Genomic DNA, 27,600 nt, shown 5'->3' on the forward strand with positions numbered 1-27,600 from the left:
TTTTATTTTATGTAAGTTCATTGTTTTATTTGCTGCAAATCTACTCAACAAACTGTTTTTTTCTACTATTTAGCATTCACAGAGAAATGATTCCACTTTCTCTCTCTGTTCCTTTCTCTCTTCCACACAAAGACATATATATTCTGTTTCACTATTTTCGAATGCAACTACTATTTTACCAGGGTTGTAAGTGTTCAAAAATTACATCATTAGAGTGAATTACATAATATGTTCTGAAAGCAGCAAGCAGGTAAGATGATTAGTACATGTTAACATAAAATCAGACTAAATAGTAAGGTAGTCCATATTTCATTGTCTAGGGGACATATTCCAAAGAGTTCTCAAAGTCAGCAACCAGCCTCAGGGCCTGCTCATAATACTCCAGGGCTTTATTCATTTCTCCTTTCACTTTGTGAATGAACCCGAGGATGCTCAAGGTTTCTATGTCTAATGCATTTCTCTTAAGTTTCTTTAAAGCCAGTTTCTCCAAAGAACTGATACTTTTCTCTCTTGCAAATGATGCCTTTTCAGTTTTTACTGCTTTTAAATAATGGATAATTGCACGGACTTCAGATTTCCTTTGAAATTCCTGAAATTGGCCATAGTAGAAATGTATCTTTTGCAGCTTTTCTTTGTCGAGTTCATCAAGTACTTTCATGCCCAACACTTTTTGGTAACTGTCTTCAGCTTTTCTGTGGTTGCCTACTGCTGTGTACATATCTGCGAGGTGTACATAGCCAATCTCAAGTGTAGGCTTTTCTTTCAGAGCAAATTCCAAATGAGATATGGCTAATCTTGCAATTCTCTCAACATTTTTTCTATCCTGTCCTCTAGGTTGCCAGTTTGCAGCTTTCTTCATTTGAATCACTTGTCCTCTGTAGCAAAGCCCTATCTGGTGATGCACGAAGGCAGAGGAGGGTGTTGCCTTCAAGGCCTTTTTAAAGAGCTGAAGAGCTTTATCCAGAGAGCCTTTTTTTCTGTAAAACTTGGCCGCATATCGAAGGACATAGGTCTGCGAGGACGTGTTGGTCAGCGCTTCTTCAATGTACTTTTCTCCTTCAGCTTCTTGTCCTACATCCTGAAGCTTCAGGGCAAGGAGAGCTTTAATATATGCATCTTCTGGATTTAGCCTGATGGTCTGTTTTAGTATGTTCAGACAAAATTCCGCACTATCCTTTCCTGATTCGTAAAGGCCATCCAGGCGATAGGCGGTGATTGCATACCCAGTGCTGAATTCAGGGTTTTCTGGGTCCACTTCCAGAGCCTTTTCAAAGCAGGCCTTGGCCCGTTTATAATTCTTTCCTCCACATTTCAGCAAGGCCCATCCTTCCTCACAGTCCATCTGAGGACAGTCGATTCTATAGCTGGAGGGATTTGCAAACTTCTTGCAAGTGTTCTCCACCTTGTCCAGGTAAGTCTGAGCTTCTGCCAGTCTGCCCATGTGGTAATACAGCCAGGCGTAGTTGCCCCAGGTAACCAGACTTCTCATGCCTGATTGGTCACCATGTTCTTCCTGGATTAAGTCTTCAGCTTCTCTCAAGCTCTTCAGGGCTTCCTCATTCTGGCCTTTCAGGTGTTTCACATAGGCCAGTAGGTTGTGTATTCCCACGTTGTATTTGGTGTCTAGGAACTCAATCTCATCAAAGATCCTGTTTTCCAAATCAGGCATTGCAGTGTCTTCAATTAGCAAATCCCATGTAAAGTGACATCTCAGCTGCTCCAGCCTGTCCTTGATGTGATCTTCATCAACATTCTTACTGTAAAAACAAAAGCAGATTTTCTTTGTTAGGTGAGGAACAGCCAATAGAAAGAAGCCAGCTACGACGCCTCATATTTAGAGCTCAGCCTTGAACAAGGCACACCAGCTTTAATTTCCCTTAGAGTCTCTATATGTCTGAGATCCACATAGACTTTGAATACATTTTGTTTGGCTCCATACACTGGCTCTAGTTCTTTCTAGCCAAGGAAGCTCTCTGTGCTTTGGACTTCATTTGTAAAAAGGGGATAATACTACTACTACTACACCAGGTTTGGTAAGGATTAATAAGCGTATGTATGGGGGCTGGACCTGTGGCCAAGTGGTTAGGTTCGCTTGCTGCTTCGGCAGCCCAGGATTTCGCTGTTCGGATCCTGGGTGCAGACATGGCATCAAGTCCTGCTGGGGCGGCGTCCCACGTAGCACAACTAGAATATACAACTATGTACTGGAGGGCTTTGGGGAGAAAAAGAAGAAGAAGGAAAAAAGAGATTGGCGACAGATGTTAGCCCAGGTGCCAATCTTAGAAAAAAAAAGCCTATATATGTAAAGCACTTAGAGCATGTTATGTCCTATATGTAAGAGTTTCTTATTTTCCTATTAATGTAATTAGGACAGAGAGCAGTTAGAAATACAGAACCTTAGGAAACATTATTGACCTGAGGATCTTAGTCTGTAGATTATGCAACAAATTAAGACAACCTGAAAGATATGTGACCAATTTTTTATCTACTTATTACTTGGAAATAATTCTAGATTCACAGAAAGTTGCAAAGATACTACATAAATTCAGTATACCCTAACCCAGTTCTCCCAGTGACTACATCTTACACAACTATAGTACACTCTCAAAACTAGGACATTGACTTGGTACAATATGTGTGTAGTTCTGTGTCATTTTATGACATGAGTAAATCCATGGAACCACCACCTCAATTAAGATGCAGAAACCACTTCCTCATCAGAAGCATGTCACACTTGTTGCCTCCCTACCTCACCAAACATCCCTAGCCTCTAGTAACCACTAATTTGTTCATCATGTCTATAGTTTTATCATTTCAAGAAGGTCATAGAAATGGAATTGCACAGTGTGTGACCTTTTGAGATTGGCTTTTTTCACTCGTCATAATGCCCTTGACATTCATCCAAGTTGTTGAGTGTATCCGTAGTTCATTCCTTTTTACTAGGGAGTAATATTTCATGGTATGGGTGTACCACAGTTTATTTAACTATTCATGTGTTGTAGGACATTTCAGTTGTTTCTGGGTTTGGCCTATTACAAATAAAGGTGCAATGAATAGTTGTGTGTAGACTTTTGAGTGAATGAGAGTTTTCTCCTCTCTGATAAATACCAGGAGTGCAGTTGCTAGGCACTTGCTAAGTATGTGCTTATGTTTTTAAGAAACTGTCAAACTGTTTTCCAGAGTGACTGTATTATTTTACATTCCTACCAGCAGTGTATGGATGATCTAGTTCTCTGCATCCTTACCAGTATTTGGTATTTTCATTTTTTTTTTAATAGGTATGTAGTGGTCTCTCATTGTGTTGTAATTTGTATTTCCCTAATGGCTAGTGGTGTTGAACATCTTTTCACGTGCTTATTTGCCGTCCATATATGCTCTTTGGTGAAACATCTCTTTATATCTTTACCTATCTTCTAATTGGATTGTTTGTTTTTTATTATTGTGTTTTGAGAATTCTTTATAGATCCTAAATATGAGACCTTTGTGAGATGTGTGGTTTTCAAATATTTTCTTTTAGTGTGTAGCTTGTCTTTTTACCCTTTAGTGAGGTCTTTTGAATAGCAAAAGTTTTTACTTTTAATGAAGTACAATTTATTGATCTTTTCCTCTTGTGGGTCATGCTTTTGGTATCATGTCTGGAAACTCTTCACCAAGCCCTAGGTCCTGAAGATTTTCTCCTGTGATTTCTTCTACAAGTTTTATAGTTTTACATTTTACATTTAAATCTGTGGTCCATTTTTAGTTAGTTTTTGCCTATATATATATGTGAAGATTATGTCTGTGGCTCATGTTTTTGCCTATAGATATCCAATTGCTCCAGCACCATTTGTTGAAAAGACTCTTCTTCCTCCGTTGAATTGCTCTTGCACTTTTGTCAAAAATCAGTTGGCAGTACTTGTGTGGGATTATATCTGGGTTCCTATTCTGTTCCACTGCTCTATGTGTTTCTCTCTCCACCAGTACTAACCTTGCATATAATCAGTATTAAAATTGCGTAGGGTGATTCCTCTCACTTTATTATTGTTTTTCAAAATTGTTGTTTTAGTTCCTTTGGCTTTCCATATAAATTGTAAATTGATATTGCCTATATCTATAAAAAATCGTGCTGGAGTTATGATAGGAATTTTATATCAGCTAGGGGAGAATTGATATTTTTACTATGTTGCATCTTCTAATCCATCAACATGCTATATCTCTGTTTGTTTAGATCTTCTTTGATTTCTTTCATCAGCATTTTGTAGTTTTAGGCCTTCAAGTCCTGTATGTGTTATGTTATTTATACTAACGTATGTCTTTTTGAGCAATTTTAAGTTATATTGTGTTTTTAACTTCAGTATCCACATATTCATTGCTATGTATCTAGAAATACAAGTAATTATTATGTGTCAATCTTGTATTCTGCAACCTTAATGAACTCACTTGTTAGTTCTAGGAGTTACTTTATAGATACCTTGGGATTTTCTGGGTAGTTCACCGTGACATCTGTAAATAGGGAGAGTTTTACTTTTCCTTTCTGGTCTGTATACCTTTTATTTCCTTTTTTGCTTATTGGAGAACTTGCTTTAGCTACCCTTAGGGTAGGTCTGCTGGCAACAAATTCTTAGTTTTCCTACATCTGAGAACGTCTTGATTCCTGCCTTATTCCAGAAGGATATTTTTGCTGGATATAGGATTCTGGGTTGAAAGTTCTTTTTCTTAGCCGTTGAAATATGTTTTCCCCTCTTCTTCTAGACTGCATGTTTCCTAATGAGAAATTAGTTGCCATTAGAATTGTGGTGGTTTTTTTTTTTTCTCTTATAGGTAAGGTGTTATTTCTCTCTTAATACTTCCATGGGTTTTTTCCTTAGTTTTTAGTTTTCAGAATTTTGACTATAATATATCTTGGATCTTTTGGGTTTTTTTTTTTTTTTGCTGAGCTACTTGAAATTAGTATCAGATTGTATAATTTATCATTCTATCTTCACGTTCATGAAATCCTTCCTCTGTCCTCTCCAACCTGCTGCTGAGCTCAAAGATCGAGTTTTCATTTTGGTTATTGTGGTTTTTAGTTTTAAAATTCCTATTTGGTTCTCCTGTATATATTCTATTTCTTGGCTGAGACTTTCTATATTTTCATTTGTTTCATGTTTGTTCATCATTGCTCATTTAAGCATTTTTATTATGGCAACTTCAAAAGACTTATTAGACAATGCTGATATCTGTTTCATTTCAGTGTTGTTGTCTGATGATTATTCTTTCTCATTCATGTTGAGATTTTCCTGGTTCTTGGTATGACAAGCAATTTTTATTGAACCTTGGACAATTGGGTATTATATCATAGACTGAGTCACATTTAAAAATCTATTTTAGCAACCCTACTCTAATGCTGTTGTGCTAAGGGAAGTGGAAAAACACCTTATTCCACGCTGCCAGGTCAAGGTGGAATCTAGTTTACCCACTTGTCTTTCATTAACACTTTATGGGGGGGCCTGGGCTCTTCATTGTTGCTGGATAGGGGTAGAAGTTTGGGCTCCCTCCAGGCTTCTGCTCATACTACCCTGGCTAGGAGGGGCAGGTGTACCTTGTTATTCTTCCCCATGTGGCCTTTAGTGAAGCCAGGAAGGGAGGTGAGTTGGTAAGTGTGGCCTTATTGCCTCTGGGTGGTGGTAAAAATCCTGAACTCCACTAGACTTCACTGAAACCTCTTCAGTGGGGAGTGGGAGGGCATCTCATTACCACCAAGTGGTGTTAATATCTAGACTCCCTTTGTGGTCTTCACTGACACTGAAGAGAGAGGGACCCTTGTTACCCACCATGAAAGTCTGTGCACCCCACTTGGCCTTCTCTGGTATCACCCTGGTTAGAGGAGGGGGAGGGTGAGAGTTGGGATGCCTAGCAGTAGCCTGGTTAGGGCAGAAGTCTAGGCTCCGCACTCAGCCTTGCAGGCAGTTTTCAGAGTGGGGCTACAGTTTTTGTTTATTTGTTTATTTTTTCCTGTGGTGTTTGGCTGGAGTAGAATGGTTGTTGTTTATAAGTTTCCTGGTCCTCTGGCTAGAGAGAGCAGCTTTTCATGGGACATTTCTGTCCATGCCTGTTGGTATTTCTAGGTTACTGTCTTCTCCAGCAGCCCGTCTGGAAATGCAGGAAAGAGAAAGCCCACAAGACTCACTGCAGTGTTGTTCCTTGAGTCCCATGTTTCCTAGGCGATCTGCTTCTTTTATCCACAATGAAGCATGTTGTTATATTTGTCTTATATTTTACATACAGGGTTTTAAACTGTGTGTAGTAAGAGGAAATGGGAAATATACATCTACTCCATCTTTCTGGATACAGAAATCCTTTGCCCAAGTATTGATATGGTTTATCCCACTGCTGTCACTAAAATGGTGTCAGGAGAAGTGAGAATAACGATTATGCTTGAAGGTGTGCATATGTATGTGTGTATGTGTGTTAGGTAGAGTGGGGGAAAGGTGGCATTGCTTTTTTCCCATGGCAATTGGTTTTGTTACTCAAAGGAAAGAGCACTTCCTCTTATGCCTTCTCTGTAGGATACTGACTTCCAGAATAGAGAGTCAGGCCTAACTGAGGTTTCAAATGGTAGAGCTGGATCAGGGAATGTGGGGATGCATTGATCTGGGACACATCATGGTGAATTTATCCAGCCAGTTTTTAGATGAAGTACTGAGGAGTGGTGGATTTCCCTCAGCATAGCAGGCTCTGCCCTAACAGTCCTAGGGCATTGGGGAAAGGAAACTGGGGAGAAGAAAACACTGTGCATGTCCAAGTAAGCCAAGTCAGAAATAGTTGCCTTTTACTGAGTAAGAATGTGGCCTGTGGATGACAGTTTCTGGTCATCTCAGTTACATTAGTCATTCTATACTTCCTGTGGGAAAGAGGCAGACTGGGTAGAGTACAATCTCAATGAGTAACTACCCTACCTTCCACTCAAATTAGATGACTTAAAAGAAAAAAAACCCAACCCAAACCCCCAAAACAAAAAAATATTAGATGATGATCTAGGAGACAATAGGTATATGCCTATATACAATTTAAAAACCCTTCCAACAAAGAAAAGCCCAGGACCAGGTGGTTTCACTGGTCAATTCTACCATGCATTTCAAGTTTCAGGAGCACAGCTAAGCTGGGAGAAAGGGAGAGAGCTGAGCTGCCAGCTGTCGAAGTAGCCAATTAAAGCAACAAGGCAGAAATGAAAGAGTTAAACCTTTAATCCTTACTGTGGTGATATAAGCAAGAGGATAAAACTGGAGAAAATGTTAACACCCCTGTTCCATTTCCCTCAACAGAATGGCACACAAGTTGAAGGTCAGGTTGATCAGCACAGCCATGGCAGAGAGCTGTGAACAAAAGTCTCTGGCAATTTATGGACCCTGAAGTGGGGGAAGTGTGAAGGGAAGGGCTAGGAGTGGAAAAGTACAGGATACTGAGTCAGAGTGGGGAAAAGTGTCTTCAAGTTTTCCTCTCCTTTCCACTATAAGAAATGAAGTCACCTGGGCTAGGAATGCAACTATGTGAAGAGCATGATGAGCCAGAGAGGCCTGAGCACCTTGACTACAGCTGTCTTTAGAGACTGCAGTTTATTTGGCTGTCCACCAGGTCTGTGTGGGGAAGGCAGCTTTCCCTCGTGAGGCCTGTCAGGTAAAACCTTTATAATTACCTGTGATCAGGGCTGAAAAATCACACGTAGATTTTAAACCAGGAGTTTTACTCCTCATAAAAAAGAATTAAAACTAATTCTTTTTTTGTTTGTTTTTTTTTTGAAGGTATGCTTTTTTGGTGAGGAAGATTGGCCCTGAGCTAACATCTGTTACCAGCCTTCCTTTTTTTCCCCCCAAAACCCCAGTGCGTACTTGTATATCCTAGTTGCAAGTCATTCTAGTTCCTCTATGGGGGACACGTGCCACATCATGGGTTGATGAGTGGTGCGTAGATCTGCCTCCAGGATCTGAACCGGTGAACCCCAGGCCGCCAAAGTGAAGCACGCAAACTTAACCACTCGGCCATGGGGCCAGCCCCAAAACCAATTCTAAAAGTCTTCCAAAATTAAAGAGGAATTACACTTCACTTCCAAACTTGTAAATTCTATGAGACCATGATACTAAAACTAAACAAAGGCAAAAATAAAAAAATTAAACCACGGATGAATTTTTTTATGAATATTGATCCAAAATGCTCAGCAAAATACTAGCACACTGAACTTAAGAGCATATTAAGAGGATTATACACTGTGACCAAGTGGGATTTATTCCTGGAATGCAAGAATGGTTCAGTGAAAATCAATCAATTTAATACACCACATTAATAAAATGAACGAAAAAAACCCCACATGATCATATAAATTGATGTAGGAAAAGCATTTGACAAAATTCAATACCCTTTAATAATAAAAACTCTCAACACACTAGGATAGAAGGAATGTACTTCAAGAAATAAAGGCCATATATTGAAGATCCACAGCTGGCATCATAGTCAATGGTGAGAGACTGAAACCTTCTCCTCTAAGAGGAGGAGCAAAGCAAGGATACTCCCTTTTGCCACTTCTATTCAACATAGTACTGGAAGTCCTAGCTAGAGAAATTAGTCAAGAAAAAGAAAGAAAACACATCTAAATTGGAAAGGAAGAAGTAAAATTATCTCCATTCACAAGCAATGTGATCTTGTATGTAGGAAATCTTCAAGATTCCGCACAAAAACTGTTAGAACTAATAAATGATTTCAGCACAATTGCAGTATACAAAACCAACACGCAAAAATCAGTTTTGTTTCTATACACTACTAATGAACAGTCTAAAAAGAGAATTAAGAAAGCAGTCCCATTTATAATAGACCAAAAGGAATGAAATACTTAGAAATAAACTTAACCAAGGAGGCAGAAGACCTGTACACTGAAAACTGCAAAACATTGCTGAGAGACATTAAAGAAGACACAAAGGGGAAGGCATCCTGTGTTCATGGACTGGAAGGCTTAATATTGTTATTATGTCAATACCACCCAAAGCAATCTACAGCTTTAATGCAGTCCCTATCAAAATCCCAATGATGTTTTGTGCAGAAATAGAAAAATGCATTGTAAAATTCATATGGAATTTCAAGGGATCTTGAATAGCCAAAATGATCTTGAAAAAGAACAAAGTTGGAAGCCTCACACTTTCTGATTTCCAAACTTACTACAAAGCTACAGTAATCAAAACAGTGTTGTACTGGTATAAAGACAGACAGATAGACAAAAGAAATAGAATGAAGAGTCCAGAAATAACCCCTCACATATATAGTTGTATTAGTCAGCTAGGGCTACCGTAACAAAGTACTACAGACTGAGCAACTTAAACAACAGAAATTTATCTTCTTACAGTTGTAGAGGTTGGAAGTCTTAGATCAAGGTGCCCGCTAATTCAGTTTTTGTAAGGGCTTTCTTTCTAGCATCTGCATAAAGCCTTTCTTCTATGATACATGGAGAGAGAGTGCCCTTCTTCTTTGTCCAAGGACATCAGCCCTATCAGATGAAGGCCCCGCCAGACTGATGGAGAAGAGGTTGGTGAAAAGCAGTTTTATTGATGTGCTAATTCCTCTCTCAGGCTCTACAAGGCCTTGTAGAAACCTGGGAGCTAGGAGGTACCAGTTATGTAGAGTCCACTGAACCTAGAGCCAGGGAGACTGTGAAAATTGGCTGTGTCAACTTGCCAAGGTCATACCCTCTGATCTGTGCCTCTGTTTACTCATCTGGAAACAGACTGTTCTTTTTATGGTATAAAATTTTGCAAATCACTAAACTGGAGTCTTAACCCAAATTTGCTCCTGTTCTCTGAGAGGTTGTATCTTACTAATTATTCTGTGCGTTTGCATACTCTTCTGGAGAATGGTCACTGACAAGAAGAGGCCTGTAACCTCTTCCTTATTCGTAGGAACAGAGACAGCATACATGGTAGTATCCTGAGACTCCAAACCAAACATGTTAGGCCTAAATGAAAATACTTTCTTATTTTTAATGTTCTCTACTGTAGTCATCTAAAGTGTTCTTATTCACCAGACATGATTATCATACCTATGCAAGAACATTTTCCAGTCCTGTAGGTGCCCATGGCACCCAGGCTTGGCCTACCTCAACCTGCTCCATGTAACCTTCTTTAGTCATGGTGTGTGTGATAAGAGGTCGAGAGGAATGAGTGGTGAGACTGGGGTCCTGGGTACAAGTTAGGCTCCTATTACTGGTGTCTGACAAGCTCCTGTTTCTCCCTACTTTTCATTGGAAATTGCCCCACTCTCCTTATATGTAGTAAAGTGATGATTCCCCAGCAGCTTTTGCAAAGCAAACTTATCCCTCAGCACAGTTAATTTAATCATGGGAAAACCCCCTTATTGAGAGGAGACAATTAGACTTGCTTCCCTGGAAAGCTAAATCTGGGAAGTGTTGGACCTGTGACATATGTATTTGGATACTATTGTCAGCCATGTTTTTCCCTGTGGCCTGAAAATAATAAAAACAGGAAGCTTGTTCACAGAATAGAATATCAAGTGGCTGAGCTGAGAGAAATAGAGAATTTGAGATGAGTTGGAAGGTTCTGATGATGCCATTTGTTCACAGCTTCACCATCAAAAGTCAAGGGGCAAGGACCTTGTGCAGTGTCTTATAGGGTTTCGAGGTGAGTAATGAATTGTTTGAAAACAGACTACCAATGAATGGACCTGGGACCATATTGAGGGGGGATTCCTCATGCTGCAAAACCCAGTGACTGGCTAGGATTTGGAACCAGATCGGCCTCATATCCTAAAGGAGAGCTTCAGCTGGTCGTTGCCTATCCTGGAGGTTGGTGTCTGGATTCTGGATGACTGCACAGAAAAGGGAGAATTGTGGGAGATAGCCCCATCTTCCGTTAGCCTCCTATATGTGTATAGAAGGAATCTACTATAAAATATAAAATGTACTCTTAATTTAGTGACCAGGATTCTGGTTGTTACTTTTGGTGTCAGCTTGACAGAATTAAACAATCCCCCTGGTTCAGGAATGAAGGAAGTAGGCCAAATACCAAGAAAGCCTCTTAATCCCTGATCACTTGGGCAGGAGGTAGAAGCAAGGAGCTATGGTTTGGCATAGAGAGCCCTCTGTTGCTCTAGCATGGACACCCATGTTCTGAGTCAAATTCCCACTCAACCTTAACTGTTGTTCTTGGAACTTGAGTTTAAATAATTAGCAACTACCTGGCACCTAGAGCGTACAAGTAAGAGGTGACTATTATTATTAATATTTCCAGTCATCAAGTTAAATAATGCTTTCTTCATAAAAAGCTGCCCGTACTTTGTCATAAAATGAGAAACAGAAGAGGAGCAGCTGCAAGAATGTTTTCCTCTGAGAAACACTTAATCGGACTCACTGCCACATCTCAAAAGTTTCTTCTCATCCCTCCTGCCCAGCTCATCTCCCATCTCAGCCCTTACGAATTCTATAAGCTTCCACTGAGACATCCTGAACTAGTCAGAAAGTTCTGCACGAATAAAAGTTTCTGAATAAATAAGACAGGTTTATCCATGTATTCTGATCAGTGTTCGGGCTATAAGCAAACGCTGAAATAAGTGAATTAGAAAACCTCTCCTTTTTGGGAGCAAGGTGTCTTTGGAATTCTTGTGGAGAAAAGCAATTGGTTTTCTAATTTTCCACTGCACTAGATAGAATGCAGAGAAGCAGACAAAATGTTTACCTTGTCATTGCTGTGAATTTGGCAGTGGTCCTGGTTCTGTGGCACTCTGGCTCAGGCAGATTAGGTTTTCAGAATCTTGCCCATTGTTCCCTTGGGATAAGCAGAGCCATGAGGGACACAAGACAGGACAGCTTTAAGGAGAGAGGAAGCAGCCAACAAAGTCTGCTTGTAGCTGACTGTGTGTGCACATCTGGTGATTTTACAGTTAGGAAAGAAAAGAAGAACTGGAGAAAGTGAATCTTTTAGAAAATGAAATTTCAGCACTAGGCTCTCAGTCCATTCCCTGGAGTCTAGAACCGGCTTTCTGAGCTATGTAAGCTACTTCACTTCTGTGAGTGTCTGTTTCCTCAGCTGACAAACAAGTGATTTGAAATAGATTATCAGATCTCAGCCCTTACTGCATAGTGGAAAAATCTAGGGAGCTTGTAAGAATAATGCTAACTAGACCCCATCCCAGACCAACTGAATACGTCTCTGGGAGTGAACCCCAAGTCTCAGTATTAAAACGAAACCCTCAGGTGATTTTGATGTACACCTGGGCTGGAACCAGGGCCTAGATGATCCCTGGTGTCTGTTGTATGACCAGAATTCTCTGACTGGGTGATCTCGGGCTCAATCCCTGGACCTATTTCCCTTTCCCTGAGGCCCAGAGTCAGTATCTTCATTACTCTGTCCTTGTTTCGCCACCTGTGTAGTGGGCAATTAAGTCCTCAGTCTCTTCCTGATTCACAGGGTGGCATGGAAAAAGAATGGAATTCTGAATGTTTTGACCACTATATAAAAAGTATGCTCTTGGTTTTTGATATTATTCCTAAATGCCTTCAATCACATCTGTGGAGAAAGATTCAAAGATACCAGAAGTCCTTTGTTGTGAATGGTCCAATGATTTTCACATCTACTCATGGGTCTTCAAGGGTCCACTCAGCCCTCCTTGACCCAGTTGGTCTTACTGCAACATGTTCAAGTACTAAATCAATTTTTATCATTCCCTTTTTTACATTTCAGGCTTATTTTGAAACAATTATCGACTCATAGGAAGTTGCACGAAGAGTCTTGTGTACCTTTCACCCCAGTAGTGACATCTTATATGACTTTAGTTCACTATGAAAACCATGAAAATGACACTGGTACTGTATGTATATTTTAAAGATAAAATATATCATGAATTCATCTTATAAATTCAAGTTTACATGATTTTTACTTAATCTAATTGATCTCACATCTATGTATCTTTCCTCCTGAACTGAATATCTCTTTTCTTACTGATACCAACATTCAAATGATCTATTCCACAAACACTAACAATAGTCTCAGAGTAATAAAATCAACAAAACACCTTCAAAACTATTCCTGAGCAGAGTCTAACAGTTTTTTTTTTTTTGCTGGTCTTTTTGTCCATAAGATATATCTTTCTAAAGATGTCGAGTCAGATTACTGTGTATGAAAAATCACTTGGAATTCTTCTTCTCTCTGTAGTTTTATACTCTATCTCATATATATTTTGGTTTATTTGCCTCATTTTGACTTACCATTTGTATATTGATTTTTGTCTTTTTTATCCTACCATTGTACTATGAGCATTGTCAAACGTAGAGAAAAGTTGAGAGAATTTTACAATTAACACTAATATACTCACTACCTAGGTTCTACAGTTAACATTTTACTATATTTGCTTTATTACATATCTTTTCACTCATCAAGTTCTCTATCCATCAATTTATCTTATTTTGTTGTTGTTACATAAGAGGCAATCAGTACAATTAATTGATAAAACAGTTCAGCATGCATTTTGTTACAACTTGAGTCACACCTTATTTACAAGGAAAAGACAGTATTCCTGCTCTATTAGTTTTCTTCTGGTTAAATCCAATAAATCTGTTCTTTGTTTAGTATCAACAAAGTTGGAAAGGGTATTACTTGTGTGTTCCTCAGGTGTCGTCTAAATGCCCCACTCAGACTCTTCTACTCCCTGCCATTGGTCAATTCTAGCTCTCAGGGATCAAGGTCACATAAGTCAACCTTATAATTCCATGGCCTGTAGAAGTAAATCCAATATTTTTTTTCTTTTTTAAATGAAAAATAAATATTTTTAAAAATTCTTGGTGGAGTGTATATTCACGGGTTCCTCTGCCTTAGGCCTTCTATTGCTACATAAGCTGCTTCTGTGTTTTTCTATTTCCACCCCAACATGGAATACACATCTTTCTAAAATTTCACAAATAAAATACACTCAAAGACTTTGTTAGCTAATGAAGTTGTTAACTTTACTGAATATTTTTGTAGGAAATATTTTAGGAAGAAAAAGAAGATTGTATCACACACTACACAGCGAGCACTTAAAAACTGCATTGAGGTATTTATGTCATTTTCGGCTTGCATGTCCTAAACAGGTTTTTCTCTTACTTTGCCTTTCCCCAATACATTTTAATTTCTCTTCGGTGTGAATAAATGTCCTTCAGTCTGTTTGGAAAATGTAGATCCTTTATGATTGCCAGTAGCTTGAAAAATATAAACAAAAACATTTGAATTTATTCTGAGGTTATAGATTTGGCTCATTGACCAGGAAGTCTTGTCTACAGCAGGGCCTTGGGAAACAGAATCCAGCGCTGGAAATGTAGTGAACTACTGGATCTGTCTTCATCTCTCTTAACTCTGGCCTTGCTTGTTTGCTTTGGTCTCAGATCTTCTAGGTCACCACCCCTAGCCACATGAAAAAGGAACCTTTCTTTTTTTTAATTGTGAGTGGGTAGTAGTTTCAGGTATTCTCCAAATACAGAATATGTATGTGCACAAATATGGAGGAATGTGCCTATGTGAGCCCAGGAATTAATGTGTGTGTGTAGAGATGCATGATACATGTATATATGAACAGCCTGTGCTCTTGGTTCAGCATAGAACTATCTCCGGAAATTCCTGCTTTGAGGGTGTGAACTGACTGGCAGGAGTGCCTTTGGACTAATGTGTGGACGTCATGTGGATGCATGCCTGCAGATGTATGAGTATGTGCTCAGAGCTATACTGGCATGTGACCCTGTGTGCTGGGCCTAGGAGGAGAAGGCTGAAACTTTCCCTGTTTCAGACACCTCTGTTCAGGAGACCAGCTATGCTGAGGATGGAAGCTGCTCATTTCAAATGCAGAGCCGTAGGGAAAAGTGTTCTTGTTGGTCTGGTAGATGATAGATGCTCCAAACAGCATTAATCAGCCTTAGGCAATGAGTACAGGGATGTGTTATGGAAGAATGGATGCTCCTGTCATAGACACAGGGATAGAAGTGGAAAGAAAGAGGAGTGTCAGGAGGCAGCAGAGTATGTGTTATATCAAACTATTTTGTATCAAGGTGTTATATATTTCTGAAGGCAGCAATCAGGGAAGTTTTTTGTTATATTTAGTTATGACACATTAAACATGTGTGGTGAGCTCTATTTCAAAACATGGTGTTCAAGTGATCTGCCAGCCTCAGAGCCTTCTCATAGCACACCAGGGCTTCACTCACTTGGCCTTTCAATTTGTGGATGAGTCCAAGGAGGCTGAAACTTTCCACAACGCATTCATTCTGATGAACACGTCTTTTAGCCAATTTTTCTAAAGCATTGAGAAGTTTTTCCCTGGTATAGGACATGTTTTCTGCTTTTAGACCTTTTAAATAATGGATAATTGCTTTATCTTCAGATTTCAAGTGAAATTCTTGGAAACGACCATACTGGTAATGAATCTCTTGCAGTAGACAATCATCAATGATTTTCATGTACAACACTTTCTGGAAAGTGTCCTCAGCCTTTCTGTAGTGGCCAATTTCTGCATACATGTTAGCCAGGGAAACATAAGCCAACTCAAATGTGGGCCTTAGTGTCAAAGTCTTTTGAAATTCATCTATAGCCAAGCCAACCAATCTGTTGACATTTTCTCTATCCTGGCCTCTAGGCTTGCAGTTTGCAGCTTTCTTTATTTGAATCATTTGTCCTCTGTAGCAAAGCCCTATCTGGTGATGCACGAAGGCAGAGGAGGGTGTTGCCTTCAAGGCCTCTTGTAAGAGCTGAAGAGCTTTATCCAGAGAGCCTTTTCTTCGGTAAAACTTGGCTGCATATCGAAGGACATAGGTCTGCGAGGACGTGTTGGTCAGCGCTTCTTCAATGTACTTTTCTCCTTCAGCTTCTTGTCCTACATCCTGAAGCTTCAGGGCAAGGAGAGCTTTGATATATGCATCTTCTGGGTTTAGCCTGATGGCCTGTTTTAGTGTGTTCAGACAAAATGCCTTACTCATCTGTGTTGCTCCAGTAAAGCCGTCCAGGCGATAGGTAGCGATTGCATACCCAGTGCTGAATTCAGGGTTTTCTGGGTCCATTTCCAGAGCCTTCTCAAAGCAGGCCTTGGCCCGTTTATAATTCTTTCGTCCACATTTCAGCAAGGCCCATCCTTCCTCACAGTCCATCTGAGGACAGTCGATTCTATAGCTGGAGGGATTTGCAAACTTCTTGCAAGTGTTCTCCACCTTGTCCAGGTAAGTCTGAGCTTCTGCCAGTCTGCCCATGTGGTAATACAGCCAGGCGTAGTTGCCCCAGGTAACCAGACTTCTCATGCCTGATTGGTCACCATGTTCTTCCTGGATTAAGTCTTCAGCTTCTCTCAAGCTCTTCAGGGCTTCCTCATTCTGGCCTTTCAGGTGTTTCACATAGGCCAGTAGGTTGTATATTCCCACGTTGTATTTGGTGTCTAGGAACTCAATCTCATCAAAGATCCTGTTTTCCAAATCAGGCATTGCAGTGTCTTCAATTAGCAAATCCCATGTAAAGTGACATCTCAATTGAACCAGGCTAGCTTCAATAAGATTCCCCTTTGATTCCTCACTAGAAAAGCAGATAACAATAATTTATACTTTTTAGGAGCATTCAGTCTAATGGGAATGAAGCAAGCCTGTTGAGTAGTGAAATATTATTCCCCAGTGTCTGTGCCTTCAGTATTTTTAGGCTCCCAGTGTTTTATGGTCATGTTGTTAAGACAGAGAGCAGGTTGACATAAAAACTTTGAGGAAATGCTAGTCATTTTTGGTGCCAACAGGCAGGTTATGTGAACTCTAAAAGGCAACCCAAAGGAGATTAATTCTGCTAATGTCAAAATAATATCAGCAACATCCTCAACCATGCAAATCCCTCTCTCTTGCTGCTCCTTCTCAACACTGTAGCACATCACTAATGCTATCAGAAGAAATGTGGAGAGAGGGTTCACAGAAGGGTAGATTCCTTACTTGTCCTGTCCATGTTCCCAACATAGAAACATGTTTTGGTTTTTTCACTGCAGGAAAGGGTTCTGAATGAAATATAAGAGCCAAATATGGTTCCAAATGATGAATTTCATGACTGCTTAAGCTGAGATGGAGAATGTCTAGAGCATCCTGCCTCCTACACCTGTATGAGCTCAACGAATCCCAGAGAGATTGAAAAGTGGGTGGAAACATCTCACAATGACGGACGTACTGCATGGGAACAGAACTAGGGGGATGAGTGAACATTGCATGAGGTCAGATGTGTCTATGCGAAGTAAGTCAGTCAGTCCCATTTTTGTAATTCAGTGACCCCGACGTCAGGTAACCCTGCAGCCTAGCGGATGACAGGTATTCAAAATCCCAACAATTATAGTAATCTTTCAGCAACCCATGAGGAAGAGAGAATAATAATGGGTCAGCGGGACCCAAAGTTTTCTTTCCAATATTTCACCCTTGTATGAAGTAGAGCTGAAATCCTATCTCCCCTACAAGAACACGGGAGAAGAAAAATAAATGTGAAAAAAAAAAAATCTCCTCCTCTTTTGGCTGAGGAAGACTGGCCCTGAGCTAATATCCGTGCCCATCTTCCTCTACTTTATATGTGGGACGCCTGCCACAGCATGGCTTGCCAAGCGGTGCCATGTCCACACCTGGAATCCGAACCAGCGAACCCTGGGCCACTGAAGCCGAACGTGCACACTTTACCGCTGCACCACCAGGCCGGCCACAAATATGTTCCTTTTTTGCATGGTTTGGTTAGAACTGGTGAACTGCAGAAAATGTTTTCTGCTCAAAAGGGTTCTCACCTAATAGAGTTCTCCCATCTGAGGTTACAAGCAGTGGGAGAAGAAAGGCTTACAATAAAAACGGCCCTCCTGCAGGATTCCTCTCCAGCACACATCTACACCTGTATTGCAAAGAGACTGCAAGTGAGGGATTGCAATGGAATTTATCACAAGAGTCTCTGGGTCTCTCTTTTTAATATAATGGACTGCAGGTCATAAAATGATGTTAGTGATGTCTGCAAGCCCTCCTTCTCTCCCAGCTGTAATAGCGAGGCTCCCCAAGAGATTTTGTAGTGGCCTATAGTTACGTTTGTAGAACCTCCTGACCTAAGGCAGCCTAAGGGAGCTCTGGAGTATCCTAGTCTGAATAAAACCCACATTAAAATACCCCTGATCCCAGTGGTACAGGGACAGAGAAGCCAAGTGAGCTCCTCCTTCCACTCAGGCTCATTAACCAAAATACCTTACAGGAAAAGGACCCAGGGAAATCCCTGACGACTAACGTGTATCTGCCACATACATAGGTCATAGGGGGGTGTGGTCACCACACACATGCACATACTTGTAATTTCATAGTAACACTAAATTCTGTGTGCTCTCTAAGTAACAGGAGGACTTTAGGTTCTCAGGGTTCCTATTACAGAGAGTGAGGATACCTCTGTGACAAAATTCTACTCCATAGTCTACCCAGGGCCCAAGCCAAGAAGAAGGTGAAAAATGACACATGTTTATGAATGACAATCTATACAAAATAATGATAGAAAGAACAAGAATTTTCTTCTGACAGGTTGGCAGGGCAGCCCTGTAAAGTTGTTCAAGTCGTACACCTGAAGTTCTGCAGTCCCAGTGAGGGCTGAAAGCCAGTATAGTATACTTTCCACTCATCAATTCATGACACTCTGGCCCTCATTAGATCACCCAGAAGAAGGAGGGCCTCTTTCTACTTCTCACAAATGCTTTGGATGGGCAGAGATTGGGGTACATGTTTAGAGTACCTGGAATGGTTTATCCCAAAATATTTTAGCAGCTCCCTCAGGTCATGTCTCTCTGTGTGGGCGATCTTCCCTGAGCAATGTCTGTCCTCATCATACCATAGACTGCAGTGAGCAGAATGGGAGCATTTGGGTCAAAAAGTTCTTCCTGATTCCAACTCCTTTGGGGATGGTGACTGTTACAAACTCAGGTCAAGATGTCACCCCTAAGATCCGGTGAGGATAGCTTGGGAGAGTGTGATGTTTTTTGAGGGGGAAACTTGGAAGGAGATGAGAGGCCATATTGAGCGCCAGCTGTATTCACAGAGGAGCAATAAGCCTGAGAATCCTCTGCTCACCTGGATTTTGTGAATTTTCTCTCTTCCTTTATTTTCAGAAGAGAATGTTTCATCGTCTGTTTTGTGATTAATTATGATTAGATGTTATGAGCCAGGATGATAGGATTTACATAAAAATTTATTTTTGCTAGATATTGGGATAAAGAAAAATTCACAAAGGTCCCCTCTGGGATCTTCCCTTAGGCCTAATGGGTAGAAGAGATGTCAAGTATGGAAAGTAAGATAATTGGTTGAGGACACGGAGGCAAATATACCTACGTAGCACGTCAGGGCCACTTTTTCAAGTATCACAGAATATTTTCAAAAAAAAAAAAAAGGAAAAATAGGTATTCCTGATTGGCAGCTGGCTCTCCCCCATACAGTGATTCATGGACTAAGACTCTTTATTTTCTTTTGACTCCACCATCTTTTTTTTTTTTTTTTTTTTTGAGGAAGATTAGCCCTGAGCTAATATCTGCTGCCAATCCTCCTCTTTTTGCCAAGGAAGACTGGCCCTGAGCTAACATCCATGCCCATCTTCCTCTACTTTATATGTGGGATGCCTGCCACAGCATGGCTTGTCAAGCAGTGCCATGTCTATACCTGGGATCCGAACCAGGGAACCCTGGGCTGCCAAAGTGGAACGTGCACACTTAACCACTGTGCCACCAGGCCGGCCCCCTATTTTTCCTTTTACGTGAGTGAGAAGTAAACTTTTATGTTATCTCCTAAGTTATGTTTCAGAGTTAATGTGTGATAACAGCTTGCATCATCCTAACTAAGAGAGATGATCAGAAAAAGTTAAAATTGTATATACTTTTCTAAATCTCAGATATCATCTGTTGAAATTCAGGTTATGTACTTTTGTTGGTCTAGACAGTACTTTAATTATAAAGAGAGAATTGCTAAAACACTGAGAGAAAGAGACTTTTCAAAAATGTTTCCTGTGAGCTTTTAGTTACTATGGACTGAAATGCCCATGCAGGTTAGATATTAGATATTTCTTTAACTGTTTCAGTGTTTTTTCTTTTTCTTTTTCTCCCTGAATCCCCCCAGTACATAGCTGTGTATTTTTTTCAGTTGTGGGTCCTTCTAGTTGTGGCATGTGGGACGCCACCTCAACATGGCCTGATGAGCAGTGCCATGTCCACGCCCAGGATCCGAACCGGCGAAACCCTGGGCCACTGAAGCACAGCACGGCAAACTTGACTGCTCGGCCACAGGGGTGGCCCCTCGGTGTTTTTTCTGATGGTCGGAAATTTCCAAATCTATCTTGGACCTCTGGCTGGTCTTGCTTTGCTGTAATTAGTGATGGATGAGGGAAGGTGTCTACAATGAGAACTGAATGTTGTCAACATCAACTCCTCTAACTAAAGACCACCAGGAACCAGTCTATGGTTGAGCAAGTTGGATATATTCCCCATTGCAGCAAGGAAGGACAGATACCACAGGGAACCATCGGATGTCTCAATAAAGGTATTAGAAAGGACTTCTCAAGTTTGAGCTTGTGTTAGGTGGCTCTAAGGAGGGTATAAGGAAGGAAGGCTTTGTTCAGAATTGATGCTGTCAGGAAGCAGGAATGATTCTATGTTTGGGTATCTTAATAAATCTTATTCAGAAGGAAGGAAGACTAGACCAATGCTAAAGGTTTGGTTTGAAAAGAAGTAGCAGTCACTCATATTAGGCAGGATAGTGGGCTGTTTGGACCCAACTGAACAAGGTCAATATTCTTCTCTATGTTCAGACAAGATTATGGAGTGGTCTTGTTTTTGTCTTCATCCACCGTGGTCTCAAGGTGGGCTTGTCTGATGTTGATGTCATGTGAAATTGTTTGTGTGCTACAGGAGAACACTGAGTCCTTTCTATGAATGCCAGGTCATGTTCTAGCAACACCAAGGCCTATCTGATAGTGCTGGGCTGGTTCCCAGATGTCCAGGGCTCTATTTCTTTCTCCTCAGGAAACTTCTACATGATTGATCCAGCAGACAGAGAGGTACCCTGATCCTTCTAAGGTCTAAGATCATATAGACAAGAAGGAACACCCAGAAAAGGAATACCAAACAAGAAATATATCTATTTTAAGTATTGCCAGTTGAAATATGCAGATATCTTAGGGAAAGGCATGCTTGAGAAGAGGTGTGGTGTAAGATCTCTCTCTGTGTGAATGAAAAGCATCTGTCTCTCATTCAAGGAGGGATTTAGGCACCTTGAGGTAGACCACATCTGCTCATTCCTAGTTCCTAGAAGAGTGTGCTGGCCCACTTGACATCTTATAAGCACAGGATATTGTTTAGATCCCTAGATTCTTCCCCAAACCCAATAAATCTCAAGATCGCCTAATAATGAGAATCCCAGTCCCACTCCCTAAGTCTACTCTAGTTATAGAAGTAGGCAGGGAAACTCTCTAAGCATAATGGGAGTGTGGAAATGAGAGCGGAACTACCCAGGGAACAACGGAAAGGCAACCAGGGCCAGCCTGGCCCCCTGTGGGAGTGTCAGTTTGCTTAAAGGGATGAGTGACTATTAGGCAAACATTGTTTCATCTGAGGATGAGCAAACCTAGGGCATTAGAACGAACCTCCTAGACCTGTCCCGTGACAGAATGGGCTGGTGGTGGAGGGACTCCTCAGACATATACCGTCTCAACATCTTAGGGCTCTGTGTTCTGAGTACAAGAGGGTAAAGCTCCATTATAGAACAGTCCTTTTCAGGATATGGGCCAATGGGATATTTTTCCTGAGGTTCCTTTCCCTCTTCCTCAGCTTGGACACAATGAGAAATAGTAAGACGTTTCACCTTCATTTGCTTTTGTGCACACAAGACAGTTTTGCTCAGTGGTGAAGGCCACCTGGAGTCAAGGTGTCTAGATTCATTACTAGAACTAGAACTAGAACTAGAGTTTGCCGCTTGCCAGCTGTGTGATCGTGGACTAGCTAATTCACCGTTCTAAGCTACATTTTCTTACCTATGAGTCAGGCAGTAATAGGACTTCCCTCATGGGGTTGTGGTGAGATGAAATGGGATAATGCATGTAAAGTATGTTTCATTGAAGAGCATTCAGTAATTGTGGGTGTTGCTTTCATGATGTGTGACAAGCCCCTCCATCTGTGCAGCTGGCAGTCTGCACTGCGCTGATCTGTAGCTGAAGCCCTTCCCCATTCTAACATTTCCCAGTGAGCACCAAGAGGTGCCTCATGTCATGACTCTTACTGTGCAGCTGCTGAGGCAGGGTGTTCTGCTGTGAGCTCCAGGCCAGGGCAATCTTAGTCCCACCTTAGGGCCCAGGTCAGGGAGCCCTGGACAAGCACAGAGCCTGGCAAAGCCTCTTGGGCAGTAGGCATTCAGCCCTTCCATAGGAGGGACCGACCTGTGTGGGCAGAGAAGAGATTTTTGGAAGGGGCTCACTTCCTCTCAGCTCTCTTCTAGTTCTGTATCACATGGGAGGCTTCTAGTAGGCCCGTTGAGTCTTCAGGTGAAAATATTTTCTGCAAGGCACCAGCCCTAACTCAACTCTGAAAGAAAGGGATGGAAACATAAGCAAACACTGACATGAGGTTTAGCATTTGCACTGACAGCAGCATGGCTTTGGGTATCTTGTGCATAAAATTATTGCTTAGTGACAGTTTGTCAGAGAAACAGAGTGTGTGTTGATTGCGCGATCACTATGAATTTGGCAGTGGTCCTGTTTCTCTGGGCCTCTGGCCAGCTGATTAGGTTGTCAGAATCTTACTCAGTGTGTCTTTGGCATAAACAGACTCATGAACCACACAAGACAGAGCAGCATTAAGGAGAGAGGAAACAGCCAACAGTGTGTGTGAGTGTGTCTGCGTGTGCGTGTGTGAGTGTGTGTTTCTACACAGAGGAAAGACCGAGGGAAACTGGTTTCTAATGGATAGGGTTCCTACTTGAAGAAATGAAATTTAGGCACTGAAGTATGAGTTCAATATGAGGATTCCAGGACCAGATCTGTGTTTGACTGACAAGCTGGGTGAATTTGATTTAATTTAAACTCTCTGAGTTGCCTTGTGAGTTAAGTCAAAAGGCTGGCCTTGCACAGTGGTTTGCAACCCTGGCTGCAAACTAGAAAATTCCCTGAGAATCTTAAAAAACAGAACAAAAAACTGATGCCTAAGCTGATCTCCAGTCTAATGAATTGGGATCTATGGGAGTGAGGCCCAGGATCGGTATTATCAGTAATTCAAACAAAAGAAATTCCAAGGTAATTTTATTGTGCAATCATGGTTTGAAAAGACTGAGCTAGGCTTTTGCCACTCAGAGTATGGTCTGTGGACCAGCCCCATCAGCATCAACTGAAGCTTGTTAGAAACGCAGACTCTCAGGCCCCTCCACAGACCTAGTAAATTAGTCTTCCTTTTAATGAGATGTCCAGGTAATCTGTTGCTGTGTTAAAGTTTGAGAGGTACTTTCTTAGATGATTCCTGGGTCCCTCTCAGGCCTAAATGCTATGGAAGGGTGGAGAGGTACTTATTCCCAGTACAAACCTATCTTTCTATGAGGCTCGGAGTCAGTAACTTCATTTCTCTGTGCCTTGGTGTCCCTGTGTGCACCTTTGTAATCCACACATTATGATAAAGGAATCACAGATCAAACTGCTTTGACCTCTACATAGCAAGGCTGACGTTTGCTTTGGAGATTACTCATGTTCGCAAACATGTGCCAGTCACATCCACAGAGAAAATACTCAGCTACCAAGAACTACGTTAGTGTGAAAGGTCCAGTAATTTTCATACCATTCCAGGAGTCTTGATGGCTATCTTTGGCACACTAAGCTTTTCATTTCTGGCTGACTCCCACATATTCCAGTTCTAACTGAATTCTCATTTTTAGATGTCAAGCATTCATTCACTTGGGATTGTCAATGTACATTTAAAGACCATTTGTACCGTTGAATTAGGTTCAAGACACTGCATAGTCTGCTGCTATAATGCCTATGAGAAACAGAGGCAATAGTTTTTAGACTTGTCTGAACTATCTTGGGACTTGGGGAATCCATGTCTGCTAAGAGAAATGAGAAGAGGTGAAGATATTTTCTGGTTGCAACTGAAATTTAGAATTCTAAATTGGGCTGAAAAAACAAGTTCTACTACTTGTGTCATTCCCAAGGCTCTGGGAAGCCTAAAGATGTTTAAGAAGCCTGTGATCCAAACATATTGTTGACATGTCCAAGGCAGCCTTTGTTGCCATTAGTTCTAAATCATTTTAAAGGCAGCAAACCATAAATGATCATTAGCTACATGCCAGGCACTCTGTATGGACCTGGTTATGATATATTTCCTCTTCTCAGGTGACTTACCATCTAGCAGGAGAGACAGATCCATAAGCATTTAATTTAATTGTAACAAAAGGAGTAGATGTGTCATTTTGTAATCACAGAGGATGGGATGTTTATCTTTTCCTGAGGTACAGAAAAAACTTCTTGGGTTAACTCTTGATCTTTAAGCTGAAGTGTTTGGCATAATCCTAGTCTTGCTGGCTGCCCACTCAGAGAATAGCCTCAAGATTGTGTGGTGTGACCAGGCCTGGCCCCGGAAGGGAAGTTTTTGTGGCTACTTGTGCAGTGTGCAGTGATGTTGGCTGTACACGCTAAGGCTTCCGGAAGACTTTGGCCTGGGACTGCCAAACCAGCTCTCATATCTCAAGTCACAGTAATCCTGCAGAAGCAGAGAAGAGGGAATATATGACTGTGAAAGTGCCAGCTGACCACCAAATTAGTACTCTGGAAATAGAAAGTTTTCTATGATAGGGGCCCCAAGATGTGGTGTATATCATTAGTGTCTACTCAAGTCTGAGTTTGTTTCAGGTGTCTTGGCAGTTGTACCTCCTGAAGCTCATCAATTGTTCAATGGTCTGTAGGTGAGATCTGCTCCTTACTTTTCCAAGGGCAGGCAAAATACCAGCTGGGGACAGATTGGACTCAGAGAACCAGAGGTGCAGAGCTAGATTATACCCAATTCCTCTCAATGAGTTGGCTGATCAGGTACCCCTGTTGGTGTATATATGTATAAAGAGCCTCTACACCTACCAGTGTAAAGTGTGGTGCAGTGACATCACACTCTTCCAGCATGTGCATTTGGTCAAACACATTGGAAGGGTCCAGAAGTTCGCTTGAGTTGCAGTGGTTCCTCTGGGCAAGCACAGGCTTCTGTTGAGGTCTTAATTTGGCTGCTAAGCAGGTGAGAGTAGGTAGCTCGTCTCACCTTTAGCTGACACCCTTGGTTCCATTCATCCAGGCTCTCTGCCTTGGGTGTCATTGGTAGCGCCCCCCGCCCCCTTCTCCGGGGGCCTGGCCTATCCTTCTGGAACTGGGCACAAGGGGCAACATTCTGTAGTTGCAGTGTATGTCCTTGGGATAAACAGACCCATGACTCACAGGATAAAGCATCATTAAGGACAAAGGAAATAGCTGACAGTATGTGTATGTGTTTACAAATATGAAAGAACAATAGCAACTGGAGAAGGAAATTTATTGTCACTGACAGTGTTCCTACTTGAATCAGAATTTGAATACAGACTTCAGGATTTGAGAGCAAGCTCTGTAACAGATAAGCTGAGTGATCTTGATAGGATCCTTAGCCTCCATAAGTCTCACTTCCTCAAGGGTTAGATAAGAGGGTTCACCTAGATTTTTTATTTATTTATTTATTTTTGCTGAGGAGGATTCACCCTGAGCTAACTTCTGTGCCAGTCTTCCTCTGTCTTCTCTGTGGGTTGTTGCCACAGAATGGCTGATGAGTCGTATAGGTCTGTGCCAGGGATCTGAACCTGTGAACCCAGGCTGCCAAGGTGGAGTGCACTGAACTTAATCCCTCAGCCAAGGTGCTGGCCTCAGATTTTTGATTCTTACTACAAAGATTCTCAGTTCCTTTTTTTTTTTTTTTTTAAGGAAGATTAGCCCTGAGCTAACATCCGTGCCCATCTTCCTCTACTTTATATGTGTGACGCCTGCCACAGCATGGCTTGATAAGCGTTGCCTACATCCGTGCCTGGGATCTGAACTGGTGAACCCCGGGCCATTGAAGTGAAGTGCCTGAACCTAACCGCTGTGCCACCAGGCCAGCCCCTCAGTTCCTTTTTCCATATCAAGATTGATTCACCTGGAATCATCTACATACATTTTAGAGAGAATTTCCTCTTCTGAGCTAGGTATAAGACATCACATAGTCTGCTGCCTTAATGCATGTGAGTATTGTGACGTCACTGTTTTTAAATATCTCTGAAGTATGTAGGACTTAAGTAGAACTTATCCACCAAAGGGAGCGAAGAGGAATAAGGATATTTTGCAGTTGCAACTGATATTTATGATCCTTAATTAAATGGACTGAAAAGAACATGGCTCAGCACCCATTATTCTCACAACTCTGACAATTTCATGAATGTTTAAGGTTCTTTTGGTGAAAATAATTGGATAGATGGTAGGAGATCTCCACAAGTAGTACCCCAAGCTCCCAGGACAGCATTTGTTGCCAGGAACTCCTTATCATTTCAAATGTTCAGCAAACCAGTAGTGCTCATCTGTGTTGTGCATGGGACCCTGCTGGCATCTGTAGGTAAAATGATAAGGGAGACGTTCCCTCCTCTCAAGTGGCTTGCTATCTACTGGGAGGCAGAGACACATAAGTACATTTTTTTTCCCCTGAGGCTCATAGGAAACTTCTTGGGTCATGTTATTGATCTCCTACCTGAAGGAAAATAAAAAGTTATATTCCTGATTTGAGGATAATTCCATGTTTCCCCATTTATTGAATTATGGAATTTTCGAGATTGCTTTTCTATGTTGAGATCCTGAAGTGGTGGTGGAATCAGGTGTAGGGGTGCCTGGCCTCTCATTAGACACTCTTAGCTTCCAGTTCAGTCAGCCTCTGTGTATTGAGGTCTAGGGTATTGCCTCTTCCTGGGGCTTGGCCCCTCCCTACTGCAGCAGGTCATTACTCTAAAAGCAGTTTTGCACCCTACTCAGGGGGTATTTGTCAATGTCTGGAGACATTTTTGATTGTCACAACTGTTAGTAGGGGTGGTACTGATGTCTAGTGAGTAGAGGCCAGGGCTGTTGCTAAACATCGCTACAATGCACAGAACAGCCCCTCACAACAAAGAATTGTCTGGCCTAAAATGGTAACAGTGCCAAGACTGAGAAACACTATATTGGTTCCAAAAGAACTTTCTGCGATGATGGAAATGTTCTAAATCTGTCCTGTCTAATGCGGTGGCCACCAGCTACAGGTTACTGTTGAGCACGTGAAATGTAACTAGTGCAGGGGCCATCCCGGTGGCGCAGCGGTTAAGTTTGCACGTTCTGCCTCTCGGCAGCCCGGGGTTCGCTGGTTCGGATCCCAGGTGCAGACATGGCACTGCTTGGCACACCATGCTGTGGTAGGCGTCCCATATATAAAGTAGAGGAAGATGGGCACCAATGTTAGCTCAGGGCCAGGCTTCCTTAGCGAAAAAGAGGAGGACTGGCAGTAGTTAGCTCAGGGCTAATCGTCCTCAAAAAAAAAAAAAAAAAGAAATGTAACTAGTGCATCTGAAGAACTCAA

At 41.5% G+C, this 27,600-nt stretch overlaps 3 protein-coding genes across 8 annotated transcripts in view; 1 reads left to right on the forward strand and 2 right to left on the reverse strand.

The window, feature by feature from the left end:
- On the reverse strand, nucleotides 1-15,311 carry LOC138915015 (interferon-induced protein with tetratricopeptide repeats 1-like). Of its 2 annotated transcripts, none has more exons than XM_070224493.1 (2): nucleotides 15,185-15,311; nucleotides 1-1,757 (listed from the first exon to the last, which is right to left on the reverse strand). In XM_070224493.1, the coding sequence occupies exon 2, from the start codon at nucleotides 1,667-1,669 to the stop codon at nucleotides 317-319; it is 1,353 nt and encodes a 450-aa protein (XP_070080594.1). In that variant the 5' UTR covers nucleotides 1,670-1,757; nucleotides 15,185-15,311; the 3' UTR covers nucleotides 1-316. The 2 variants fall into 2 exon arrangements, with proteins under 2 accessions (XP_070080594.1, XP_023498777.1); XM_023643009.2 differs by lacking the exon at nucleotides 15,185-15,311 and adding an exon at nucleotides 11,691-11,816.
- The window catches only part of LIPA (lipase A, lysosomal acid type), a 194,384-nt gene that overhangs the window by 5,250 nt on the left and 161,534 nt on the right, over nucleotides 1-27,600 (forward strand). The window lies entirely within an intron of this gene.
- Nucleotides 13,929-27,600, reverse strand: part of IFIT1B (interferon induced protein with tetratricopeptide repeats 1B) — a 17,051-nt gene continuing 3,379 nt past the window's right edge. The window contains exons 2-3 of one of the 2 annotated variants that reach the window (XM_023643031.2): nucleotides 22,413-22,557; nucleotides 13,929-16,535 (exon numbers count right to left, since the gene is read on the reverse strand). In XM_023643031.2, coding sequence (XP_023498799.1) covers nucleotides 15,116-16,447 — 1,332 coding nt within the window. In that variant the 5' untranslated portion in view covers nucleotides 16,448-16,535; nucleotides 22,413-22,557 and the 3' untranslated portion in view covers nucleotides 13,929-15,115. The remainder of the gene's footprint in view (nucleotides 16,536-22,412; nucleotides 22,558-27,600) is intronic. The other variant, XM_023643016.2, reaches the window with a different exon arrangement.

Source organism: Equus caballus, chromosome 1, assembly GCF_041296265.1.
Source record: "Equus caballus isolate H_3958 breed thoroughbred chromosome 1, TB-T2T, whole genome shotgun sequence".
Lineage (NCBI taxonomy): Eukaryota > Metazoa > Chordata > Mammalia > Perissodactyla > Equidae > Equus > Equus caballus.